The 13,750-nt window shown below is 37.5% G+C and overlaps 1 protein-coding gene across 3 annotated transcripts in view; it reads right to left on the bottom strand.

The window, feature by feature from the left end:
• Positions 1–13,750, bottom strand: part of Magi3 (membrane associated guanylate kinase, WW and PDZ domain containing 3) — a 271,037-nt gene that overhangs the window by 30,206 nt on the left and 227,081 nt on the right. For all 3 annotated transcript variants that reach the window (XM_029563987.1, XM_017798421.2, XM_017798420.2), the window contains exons 14-15: positions 11,474–11,666; positions 680–868 (exon numbers count right to left, since the gene is read on the bottom strand). In XM_029563987.1, coding sequence (XP_029419847.1) covers positions 680–868; positions 11,474–11,666 — 382 coding nt within the window. The remainder of the gene's footprint in view (positions 1–679; positions 869–11,473; positions 11,667–13,750) is intronic.

Here is a 13,750-nt window from a genome sequence, read left to right as displayed (position 1 = left end):
AAAGAGAAGCATCTTAGCTCTGCAAATTGTTATTGAATATGTCAATGCTGTTGTAATGAAATGCCTCTTCTAATCATTTGATTATGAAATAAATAATTAAAAAAATATTAATTTTCAAAGGTTCTAACAAAAATCTTTACCTTTCAATAAAATATATATGAAAGGGAGGAATGTCTCTTATCATTCAACAAGAGTTCTTTATAGTTAGAATACAATAGTTATTAAAAAACATGAAATAATTAAGATATAATTGGATTAGTTTTATTCCTTCTCATCTGCTTCTGGAATTTAATTCATTTCTAAATCTACCATTTCTCCTAATTTAGGAAGCATGTGCTCTCAAATTTAAAAATTATTAATATTTTTTTTAAATTCAGCATTGCATCTTTCCCTAAATCCATGAAGTCAGGTCCTGATATATTACCTATTCTAATCTTGATGCAAACCGAGCTACTGAGACTTATTTTAGGGCATCTGAGATGATAGAGAAACCTGAAGCCTAGAAAGTTTGGTTCAAATTATTCAATTTTTAAAATAAAGAAAATATTCACTACCCTTAAAAAGATGTATATCTAAAACGATTTATACATAGTTCCCAATTCATCTAAGAAATTTCAATTGGAGAGTGCTCAGAAAATGGGACTTTGAGGTAGAAACAATGGTATACAGTAGCCCTTACCTCCTGGAGGTGGCTTGCTTTTAGAGGTAAGGATGACAAAACCAAACCCTTCATTTCCTTTTCGCTGTAAGATAACATCATAGGCCTCCTGGGGGGCAGGTCTGGCTAGGAGATCTGCTTGTTTCAGGCGGGGAGATCCACTCTGTGTCGAAATGAAAGCTTGAGAGCCGTCATCCTCAGGTTGTTTCTCTATAATAAAAATAACCAGTTTTAATATTTCTGGAAAATGTTTTCTGCTAAGTAAAATGCTAAGCCAATTAAAATTTCATTTGTAATACTATAAAGAATAAAAATGTAGGGGCTAGACAGATGGCTCAGTGGTTAAGAGTACTTACTGCTCTTACAGTATGTAATAAATACATAAGACCCAATATTATTTCACTTTAAAGAAAGCTTTGCAAAGCTTCCATGAGATTTGATAGTATCAAAAAAAACAGAATTCTTTGGACAGTGAGATGGCTCAGTGAGGCACTTGCCATGGTGACCTGAATTCAGTCCCCAGAATCCTTATGGTAGAAGAAAGTCAACTTCTGACCTCCACACAAGCCTATGTGGACACACTTGCATATGCACACAATAAATAAATGTAATTAAGAAAAAATGTGAAAAACTACAAATAGAATTCTTGGGGGATGGAAAGCTGACTCGGCAGTTAAAAACACTGGTTGCTCTTGCAGAAGATCTGGGTTCAGTTCCCACCACCTACATGGTAGCTAACAATAGTTTGTAACTCCAGTTCCAGGGAATTCAACACCTTCTTCTGGCCTCCACAGGCATTGCACACATGGGTACACTTACATGCACACAGGCAAAATACTCATATACTTAAAAACAAACAAACAAACAAACAAACAGAATCCCAACATAGTACATTTATGGAAGATACATTTATAAATTCTCTTTTAACTCCATATTTATTTGAAGTTAAGACTATGTTACAGGATCTGGGAAAACAGCTCAGTTAATAAAGTGGTTGGGACCTGACTTAGATCTTGTAACATACAATTAAAAAAAAAAAAAAAAAAAAAGCCAAATATGGCCCAAACCTTTGCAGACTGCCTGACAGTGCCTGGATTCAGCCTCCACATGGTGGTGAGCTTCCCCAAATTGCACTGTGCACATCCCCCAACACTGGAATGACCTGCAGTCCATCCCATCACTCCAGGGCTTGGTTTCTCTCTCTCTGCCCTTTAGTAGGGGCCAAGACCTTTGCAGACTGCCTGAGAGGGCCTAAATCAGGCACCCCCTTAGCCAGCTTCGGAAATTGTGCTGTGACTGCTCACTAGTAGGGGTTCAGACCTTAGGAGGAAACTTGCGAGCACCTGACTGGCACCTGACTTGGGCCTCTGCAGGAGCTTCTGAATAGCTGAACTGAAGTCATCTGACCCCTTCGATATAAAATCAAAAGAGACAACCTCAAGCCTAGACCAACGAGCTTTACACACCCAATAAGAAAACAACCAAGACACACCAATAATACAAACAGAAACAGACTTCAACCCCACAAAGGAAGACTTGAGTTTCATATCAGAATCACAAACAACAAAAGAAATCCACATGCCAAAATCATAATGAAAAAATAATAGAGAAATCATGGTGTTTCATGAGAAACACCATGAGTCCTGAGACCTACAATGAGAACCCCCTAGAGATAGACCAGGACACAGAATTTAATAGAACAATCATAAACATGATCAAAGAATTCAACAAATTTAAAGAACACACAAACAAATTAAAGAACTAGAAGAAGAGAGGGATAAACTTCTGACTGAATTCACAAAAGAGATAGACATATTGGAGAAAACTCAGGCTGAAATGATGAAGGAAGTGAAAAATTCAATAAGCCAATTTGAAACAAAAGGAGAAAGCCTCACCAATAGAATGAATGAAATAGAAAACAGAATATCAACACTGGATGATAAAGTTGAAGAATTGGACCACTCAAGCAAAGATTAAGAAAAAAAAACCCACAGGAAATGTGGGACACCATCAAAAGACCAAATTTATGCATCATAGGCATAGAGGAAGGAGAAGTAGTTCAGGTTAATGGTACTGACCAGACCTTAAACAGGATTGTAGAAGAAATTCCCTAAAATTTAAGAAAGACATGCCTCTACAAATACAAGCACAAAGAACACCAAATAGGACCAGAAAAGAAACTCCCCATGGCATATCATAGTAAAAACACTAAATGTACAGAACAAAGAAAATACTGAAAGCTGTGAAAGAAAAACAAGTCACATCAGAATTACAGATGACTTATCAATGCAAATTATGCAAGCCAGAAGAACCTGGAACAAAGTATTCCCAGTTCTAAATGACCATAGATGCCAACCTAGAATACTTTACCCAGCAAAAATGTCTTCTATAGTTGAAGGGGGAAGAAAAATCTTCCATGACATGAATAGGCTGACAGAATACGAATATATGTCCACCAAACCAGCCCTTCAGAGAATACTTTAAGCAATACAAAGAATGGAAAAAAGGAACAACTATACTCCAGGGGCAACAGAAAGAAACTAAATGAAGGTATAATTGTGGAAACATAAAATTGCATCAAGAATGCAAACAGAAATTAAAATGACAGCAACGAATACACAACTTTCAATAATAACTTTAAATATCAATGGACTGAACTTCCCTGTCAAAAGACACAAGCTAGTTGAAAGGATTAAGAAACAAAATGCGTCCTTTTGTTGTCTGCAAGAAACGTATCTTACCTTCAAGGACAGGCACTACCTTTAAAGTGAAAGGATAGAAAAGAATATTCCAAGCACACGGCACTAAGAAACAATCAGGGTTGCAATTCTAATATCTGAAAAAATAGACTTCAAAATAAAACTAATCAGAAGAGAAAAGAGGGTCACTTAATTCTGATCAAAGGAACAGTTGACTAAGAAGATATTACAACCATGAACATATATACACCAAGCTCTGGTGTACCCAATTTCATAAAAGCAGTACTACAGGACGTTAAGACACAGATTAACCCCAACTCAGTAAAAGCAGGGGACTTCAATACCCCATTGTCTCTAATGTAGACAATGGGGTATTGAAATAATAAAAGAATAAACAGAGAGACATCTGAATTAAATGGTACCATACATCAAATGGACCTAACAGACATCTATTGAATATTCTACCCAAGAACCCAAAGAATACACTTTCTATTCAACACCCCATGAAACTTTCTCTAAAACTGACCACATAAACCAGGGCACAAAACAAACATCAACAAATACAAAAAAATAACTGAAATAATTCCATGCATTCTATCAGACCACAATGTAATAAAGCTTAAAATCAACACTGAAAGAAGCCCTAGTAACTATAAGAACTCATAGAGATTAAATAACATAATCCTGAATTGTGAATGGGTCAAAGAAGAAACTAAGAAAGAAATAAAAGTATTCCTGAAATTAAACAAAAAGGATAATACAACACAACAAAACCTCTGGGACACTTCAAAAGCAGCTCTAAGAGGGAAGTTTACAGCTCTAAGTGCCTACATTAAAAAAAAAACAAAACAGAAAGAGTACAAATAAATGACTTGATAGTACAACTCAAGATTCTGGAAAGGCAAGAACAAATGAAACCCAAACCCAGAAGAGGAGAAAAAATAGCAAAAATCAGAGCAGAAATTGATGAAATAGAAACAAAGAAAACAATACAAATAATCAATGAATCTAAGAGCTGGTTTTTTGAAAAGCCAAACAAGATAGACCCTTAGCCCAGTTAACCAAAAGAAAGAAAAGAGCAAATGCAAATCAGCAAAATCAGAGATGAAAGACCTCAATGTGAAACACAACAGATACCAAAAAGATCTAGAACATTACAAGGGAATACTTTAAAAAAACTTGAAAGCCTAAAAGAAAATGATGAATATCTAAAATTATGTAACTCATTAAATCTAAAACAAGAAAAGACTAACAGTTTAAACAGACCCATAACATATAAAGAAATTGAAACAGTAATAAAAAACCTCCTAACTCAAAAGATCCCAGGCCCATTTAAAGACGATCTACAACAAATACTACTTAAATTATTCAAAAAGATAGAAACAGAGTGTGCTGAATAGCTATTTGTCAACTTGACACACCCAGGTAGAGGGAACCTCAATTGGGGCATTTCCTCCATTGGACTGGCCTGTGGCCATATCTGTGGGGCATTTAATTGACTGTTGAGTGATGTGGGAGGGTCCAGCCCACTGTGGGTGGTACCACACCTGGGCAGATTGTCCTGTATTGTGTAAGGAAGCAGGTTGAGCATAGGCCAGGGGAGCAAGCCAGTAAGCAGTGTTACTCTATGGTCTACTCCAGCTCCTGCCTCCAGGTTTCTGCCCTGAGTTCCTACCTTGGGCTCCTTGATGGATTGTGACCTGGGGTATGTAAGTCAAATAAACCTTTCCCTCCCCAAGTTGGTACTGGTTAGAGTATTTTGTCACAGCAATGGAGAAACTAAAACAGAGGGAGAACTCCTTCTATGAAGCCAGCATCACTCTAAAATCAAAACCAGATAAAGACACACCAAAAAAAGAAAACTAATAGACCCATATTTTTAATGAACATAGATGCAAAAATTCTCAACAAAATACTTGCAAACCGCATACAAACATCGAAAAGACCATCCACCATGATCAAGTAGGCTTTATTCCAGAGACGCAGGGATGGTTCAATATGCATAACTCAATAAAGAAGAAAGCAGAAAAGGCATTTGACAAAACTCAGCATTCATTCATGATAAAAGTCCTAAAGGGAATTGGACTGGAGGGCACATAACATAATTAAAGCTATATATACAAACTCACAGCCAACATCATTCTAAATGGAAAAAAACCCAAAGCATTCCCATTAAAATCAGGAACCAGACAAGGATGTCCACTATCTTTACTCCTTTATTTTTTAAAATTTTTGTTTTTATTTTGTCTTTTTGAGACAGGGTCTCCTTGTAGCCCCAGCTGTCCTGGACCTCATTATGTAGACCAGGCTAGCCTCGAACTCAGAAAGATCCGCCTGCCTCTGCCTCCCAAATGCTGGGATTAAAGGCATGTGCCACCACGCCCAGCAATTTCACTCCTTTTTAATACAGTACTTGAAACTCTTGCTAGAGCAGTAAGACAAAAGAAGAAAAGGAAACAAGTACTAATTGGAAAAGAAGAGGTCAAACTACCCCTTTTTGCAGATGATATAATACTATACCTAAGAGATCCCAAACATTCCACCAGAAAAGTCCTAGAACTGATTAAAAAAGTAAAGAGGTAGGTTACAAAAATCAGTAGCCTTTCTATATACCAATAACAAGCAATCAGAGAAAGAGCACAGGGAAACCCTCCCATTCACAATAGCCTCAAAAACAAGACAAAAATGAAAAAAAAAATATCTTAGAATAAACCTGACCAAAAACATCAAAGATCTTTACAATGAAAATTTTTAAATCTTTAAAGAAAGAGATTGACGAAGACACCAGAAGATGGAAGGACCTCTCATGCTCATGGATTGGAAGAATTAATATTGTGAAAATGACCATCCTACCAAAAGAAATATATAGATTCAATGCAATCCCAATCAAAATTCCCATGTCATACTTTACAGAATTAGAAAAAAACTATCCTACAATTCATATAGAAGCACAAAAGACCCCAGATAGCAACCCTGAGCACAAAGAGCAATGCTGGGGTGATTATTATACAAGATCTCAAACTATAGTAGAGCTATAGTCATAAAAACAGCATGAACTGGCACAAAAATAGACACATAGATCAAGGTGACATCACTGAAGACCCAAACCTGAGACATGCAATTTCAGTCACCTGATATTTGACAAAGGTGCCAAGAACACACAATGGAGGAAAAACAGTATCTTCAATAAATAGTGATGGCAAAACTGGATCTCCACCTGTAGAACAATGAAATTAGACCCTTCGCCTTAGATCTTTCACCTTGCACAAAAGTCAGCTACAAATGGATCAAAGACCTCAATGTGAAACCTGAAACTCTGAAACTGCTAGAAGAAAACATTGGCAGTAACCCACAAGATATAGGTGTAGCAAAGGACTTTCTAAATTGGGATATCAGTTACTCAGGAATTAAGGTCAACAATCAACAAGTGGGACCTCATTAAACTAAAAAGTTTCTGTACAGCAAAAGAAAACAACACATAAAGTGAAGAAAAAACCTACGGAGTGGGAGAAAATCTTCACCAGCAACACATATGACAAAGGTTTTACGTATAGAATATATAAAGAATGCAAAAAACAATCAACAAAACAAATGACCCAATCAATTAAAGGGCTAAAGAGCTGAACAGAGAGTTCTCAAAAGAAATAAAGATAGCTAAGAAACATCTTAAAAAGTGTTCCACATCATTAGTAATTAGGGAAATGAAATTAAAATCACTTTAATATTTCATCTTACCCCAGTCAGACTGGATAAGATCAAGAGAACAATGATACCAAATGCAGGCGAGGATGTGGAGAAAGGGGAACACTTATTCACTGCTGGTGGGATGGCAAACTTGTACAACCCCTATAGAAAACAGTGTGGCATACTCTTAAAAAAACTAAAAATGAACCTACCATATGACCTGGTTATATCACTCCTTGGCATATACCCAAAGGACTCATCCTATTGCAGAGATATTTGTACAACCATGTTTGTTGCTGCTCTTTTCACAATAGCCAAGAGATGGAAGCAACCTAAGTGTCCCTCAATTGATGAGTGGATAATGAAAATGTGGTACATTTACACAGTGGAGTTCTACACTCAGTGGTAAAGAAAGATGAGATAATGAAGTTTGCAGGTAAATGGATGGATCTAGAAACTATTATACTAAGAGAAGTAACACAGACTCAGAAAAACGAAAGACGCATGTTCTCCCTCATTTGTAGATCCGAGCACCAAATTCTTGTATGTGAGTATATATCTTGATGTAACTGCAGGAAACAGGAAAATGGGAAGTAATCAGGGAGGTAACGGGAAAGAAGGAACCCAAGAGAAGAACAGTAGGAGACAGGTGTTACTAAGGGAGAAATGTGTAAAACAGAGGTAGTTAAAGGAGAAGGGGAGATGGAGGATTATACAAGGAACTATGGGGGAAAAGGGGAAGGAACTCAAGAGAGATGGGACCATAGCAGACAGGAATTATCAAGGGAGAAATGGGAAAAATAGGGACGCTTTAAATGGGGAGGGCATGGAGGGAGGGTTAGACAGGGGGAGAGAGAGAGAGAGAGAGAGAGAGAGAGAGAGAGAGAGAGAGAGAGAGAGAAATAATGCCTAGCTAGCATAAAAAAATTGAGGAGGGGGGGCTGGAGAGATGGCTCAGCAGTTAAGAGCACTGGCTGCTCTTCAAGAGGAGCTGGGTTAAATAACTCCAGTTCCAGGGGATCCGATGCCCTCTTCTGAATTCCACAAGCATTATACAGATGCAGGCAAAACACTTGTATACATAAAATAAAAACAATAAATAAAATATTTTTAAAAACCAGAGGGACTCATATTAGTTCAAAACCTTACTAAAAAATTATACATACAGCATCTCTTCATGAGTCCATGTGTATAGCTGAAGGTTACATAACAAGAAACAGTGCCAGACAGGAGAAACCTTCCTTTGAGTTGTTGGCCAGAATAGTTCGAGAGACTCCCAAAATTACATACGCTATTGCCATGACCCTTGATTGCCTCCTAGAACTTATAGGTAAGACCCTATTGCTGAAGACAGCGTACTTTGCACACAGGATTTGGAGCAATGGGGCTGGACCTTACCTGGAAGCCACCTCCCTTCAAGGCTAGCTCTGATAGCTTTGGAGAGCACTATGCAAGCTGGTAAGGGAGAATGTCAATTGATGGTCCAACCCTAGCTTCAAGGCCTAATAACCACATCAATGACCAGCACAGCAAATGACACTGGTGCAGTAGTGGCACTTTTAACTTGGGGTAATCAATAGCTACCTAATTGGACTTATAGACAACTCAATGGGAAGAAACTTGTGTGGTACTGCAAATACACATAGCTGGAGAGGTCATAGATCTTAGAGAAAACCCAAAAGCAGTCACATCTCTAGACAAATGTAATTTCTTACTAAGTTCAAAATATGGATCCTTAAATTTACAGACGAGTATCCCAGTCACTACCCATCAAAGAAGGCTATTTTTCATCAGACAGAGATTATTAGAGTTCTACAACTGGTTATACAGAGATTGTCTGTGAATTGCCCAAGCCTAAGCGGCACATCTAGAATGCAACCTCCACACCTAAGGCTCACAGAACATAGAACAAGGGATAAAGAGAACGCTAATGCATCTTTCAATTCTCATCAAAGAAGCTCCCTCATGCAACAGAGAGCCAGGAACACAACAGGTCACAAATGGCCAAAACATAGAGAATAAGTGTCTACAGAGTGTGGGTCCTTGGACAGGACTCCTATATTAAAATCTACCCACCCAGGGCTCAGGGATCACTGCAGAAGAGGGGGCAGAAAGATCATAAGAGCCAGGGAGGTGGTGCATGACTATATGGAAGTGGAGTCCTATAGGCTCCTGGGACTCTTCTCATACAAACCTATAGCAATGGTGTCAGCATGCACAAGAGCCATGCAAACTCAAGCAGACAAAAACCCAGCACAGAACTGTGGAAATGGACAGCAGGCCCCAATCTCAGTCGAAGAATTACTGGCAGCTGATTACTCCTGGGTGAAGAAGAGCTCATCTTCTTGGGAGGGACTCTAGATAAGCTGACTAGACCAATCTGGTGGATAAACCTGAATTGAGGGATATCTGGGGACACTAACTGGACATGATAGGCCTTAACACAAATGACAGAATGTATGAAATCCAGTGGGGTGCCATGGGCAGGTGCCAATGAGGAAGGGGGTATAAAGTTGATTAAGATTAAGATGTTCTGTAAGAAATACATAAAAATTCAATAAAAAGTCTAAACAAAAAAAGTCAAGTAGGGTGACAAATGATTATAGTCCCAGCTTTGGGGAAATGAAGACAGGCAAATCCCTGGGGCTTTCCAGTCTCTTCTACTTGGGGAGACCAAAGCCAATGAGAGACTCTTATTTTTTATCAGCAGATGGTCCCTCAGGAATAACACTCAAGGTAGCCCAATGGCTTCCACATATATGCCCACACATGTGCAAATGGCCCCCAAACACAAATTTCTTAAAGACTATGTTTTGGAATCTAAACAAAATGCCACCAACATCCAATGATTATCTGAGAAAATAAAAGTGGTAGATTTTTATCTATGAAAATTCTTCATGATGCTTTTCCTATGACACTTTTTAGGTTTTTATTGAATACAGTTATGTTCTAACTCCAGAACAACCAAAGTGAGGCAACAATGCATGAAATCTACATGAACCTACGCATACCTCCAATGTCTTCTTATTTACAAAGAGAATTAGCCCTTTATTTTGTATTACTGCAGTCCAGTTTAGGGACAGAACATGTGTTTAAATGTGTGTGGGATATTAGTATTATAAAGATAAACATTTACTAAAGTCTTTTCTAGATGCTGGAGCTATAGAAGGTAGTAAACGGGTCAGGTGTGGTGGTGCAGGCCTTTGATCTCAGTACTTAGGAGGCACAGGCAGGCGGATCTCTGTGTGATCAAAGCCAACCCTGGTCTACATAGTGAGTTCCAGGTCATCTGGAAAGACCAAGGAAAAAAAAAGAAGATAGTAAACGGATAAAAACCTCCATTTTCATATTATGCTACTGAGTTGTCTTTTATCGAATGCCAAGAATTCACTTATAAAAGTCCTATTTAGCCGGGTATGGTGGTGCATGCCTTTGATCTCAGCACTCGGGAGATAGAGGCAGGTGGATCTCTATAAGTTCAAGGTGAGCTTGGTCTACATAGTGAGTTCCAGATCATCTGGGGCTACAGAGATACCCTGTCTCAAAAAGACCAAAAAAAAAAAAGTCCCATTTAATGAAGCTGGAGAGATGGCTCAGTGGTTAAGAGCACTGGCTACCCTTGCAGAGGACCCACTTCAGTTTCCAGCACTCACATGGCAACTAACATCCAGCTCCAGGAGATATGATGCCCTCTTTTGGCCTCCAGGCATAGATGCAATAACATATATGCAGTCGAAACACTCATACATATGAAATAAAAATAAATAAAATACTATTTAATATCCACGAAGGTATTGATAAAAAACTGTAAGAGATGCCGGGCATGGTGACACATGCCTTTAATCCCAGCATTCGGGAGGCAGAGGCAGGCGGATCTCTGTGAGTTCAAGGCCAGCTTGGTCTACATAGTGAGTTTCAGGACAGCTGGGGCTACAGGGAGACCCTGTCTCAAAAAGACCAAAAAAAACAAAAAACAAAAAACAAAAAAAAAACAACCAAACAAACAAAAAAACATTGTAAGAGATGTTCTACTATCATGGTTATTTTTGGACTCTGCAATTAAACTCTCAAGTTTTAGTCCTGGCCTTACTATTTACCAAGTGTCTGCCAACTTTCTGTGACTATAAGACAATGACAATATTTAAATCAAAGAGTTAGGGGGACCAAATAAAATAATCCATGTATCTGAGACATAGTAAGCACCAATAAATATTAAATTATATTAATTCAATATAATTATTAATATTATTTAATGTAGAAGCCCCAAATTTATTTCTTCATTTCTGGATGACATTACAAAGCTTACTGCAAAGGGGCCCTGGATTATCCCAAATGGGTCAGCATATACACTGCCTGAAAATAGTACAATACCACACAAAACCACATAGCAAGTGTACTCTTAACTTTTCAGAGCAGAAGGAGGTTCACATACCTCCACAGAAGATCTTTCTCCTGACAGTTAGTAACACATGGCCATTTCGAGCAGCAGTGGTCATTAGGTCCAAGACTTGCTTGTGTGATTTCCCTTTAACAGGAATCCCATCAATGCACATTAGTTCATCAGCAGCACGAAGTCGACCATCCTTTTCAGCTGCTCCCAGGGGAATAATGGCTCCAATATATATCTGGTAAGATAACAAGGTATAGGTTACTCTATACAGTCTACTAAGATAAGCTGAGGAGATAAGGACTTCCTGACTCAGCACTATGCAAACCCACAAGATTTCTGTAGTTCACTTATGAAAAGTCACACTTCAGAAAGGTGGTATCTTAGAAAGTACTCATTCTCCAAAATGGCACTTCAAATACCCACACTGTATTATATAATTCTAGATCCTCAGGGTTGAGCATAAGGAAGAAAATACAAAGTTGTTCAAGAATTTAAAAAGTACCACCAAGACCTCTACTACTTCAATGTAACAAAACAAGCAGAAATGCTATTAAAAAAAAAAAGGAAATAAAAAGAAAAAGAAAAAAGAAAAAAATGCCACGAGGAAAGATGTTCTGTACATTGTTCACAGAGATCAGAATCATTCTTGTGATTTCACCATTGAATAGGGCCAACAATACAAGTTCAGGATATGTTACAAAAAAATAATCCTTGTTCCTAAATCTCAGAAGGAACAAGGTGGTTGAGGTTCATTTGCATCTAATAGACCTGGTTCATTCTGTTCATAAACAATTAGAATCCTGTAATTTTAGGCTAGTTTCAGAACTATTAAACTCTGACATTTAGGAGACTAGAAAGGTTGCTCCCAAGTTGTTGAAGATAAATTCTTAAAAGGCCTAAGTGAACACTGTGAATATCAACAAAATAGGAAGAAATAAAAAACAGACACCATCAAAAACAAAGAATCTGGGGGCTGGAGAGATGGCTCAGTGTTTAAGAGCACTGACTGCTTTTACAGAGGACCCGGGTTCGATTCCCAGCACCCACATGGCGGCTACAAACCGTCCTTAACTCCAGTTCCAGGGGAATCCGAAACCCTCTTCTGGCCTCCACAGCACTGCACAACACAGGTGCACTCACATACATGCAGGCACTCGTACGCATTTAAAAAAAAAAAAAAAACCCAAAGAATCTGATGTTTGCTCTGTATACAACAATGGACCTTAAGCTTTCTACATCCAAAGATCACTGTAATTGTAAGCTGTATGATTAATTAGAATACATTTATATGCTATAAGTTAGATGTTCCATTCAGAAATGTTTTTCGTTTTTAAAGACTGTTATTATTTACCTCAAGTATAACAATGTAGGTTTTTTTTTTATATTATATAAAAGAAAATGCAATATGTTCTTAAATTCTAGAGCATATTACAGCTTTGTCATTTGATTCCGAGGGCAACATATAAAATCAAAACCCAATATATTTGATATTTTTTTCAAAACTAATTTTATATGAGAATCATGCATAAGTAAAATTCTATATTTTAAATGTTTCATAAATATAAACTTTATGTCTTCTGAAGAAATAAATTATTTTATATTTATTGAATGCCATAGCTAACAGACAAAACAAGAGGCAAAGAGCTGAGCATGAAAATGCCAACTCATTCATCAGACCAGGGAGAACTTAAGTATACACAAACTCATACCAACTATCTATGGAACATTTGGAAAAAACAGCTATTGCAGTAAAGTAGACAATGGATTATAAAAGAAAAAAAAAAGCAGAAGTTAACAGTTACAATAAGTCTTTTTTCTGATACCAGGAATCAAACTCAGGGCCTCATGCCTGTTAGGCACATACTCTACCACTTTGCTACAAACTTTAGCTCTAAATAAGCTTTGTTTATTTACATAGAATAGCAAAGAAATTAATTAATGTACAGTTTACAGCTAACATAACGCAGTTTTTTAATTTTTAAAAAATTTCTCTATTTTTCATTTTATGTGTATGAGTGTTATGTGTACATGTATTTAAGTGCACTATTACATGCAATGTTGTGGAGGTCAGAAGAAGGGTCTCAGATCCCCTGGAACTGGAGTTAAGGATAGTTGTTAGCTGCCATGTAGGTGCTGCGAACCAAACCCGGGTCTTCTGCAAGAACAGCCAGTGTTCTTAACTGCTGAGCCATCTCTCCAGTCTCCATATTCAGTTCTTCAGTATAGTTTTTTTTTAAAATTATTTAATAACCACATGATTAGAAGCATTTCATTACAGCATTAACATATTCAATAACAATTTCCAGAGCAAAGATGCTT

Source organism: Nannospalax galili, unplaced genomic scaffold, assembly GCF_000622305.1.
Source record: "Nannospalax galili isolate Female #2095 unplaced genomic scaffold, S.galili_v1.0 scaffold475, whole genome shotgun sequence".
Lineage (NCBI taxonomy): Eukaryota > Metazoa > Chordata > Mammalia > Rodentia > Spalacidae > Nannospalax > Nannospalax galili.
This window is presented reverse-complemented; position numbering and strand designations above follow the sequence as displayed.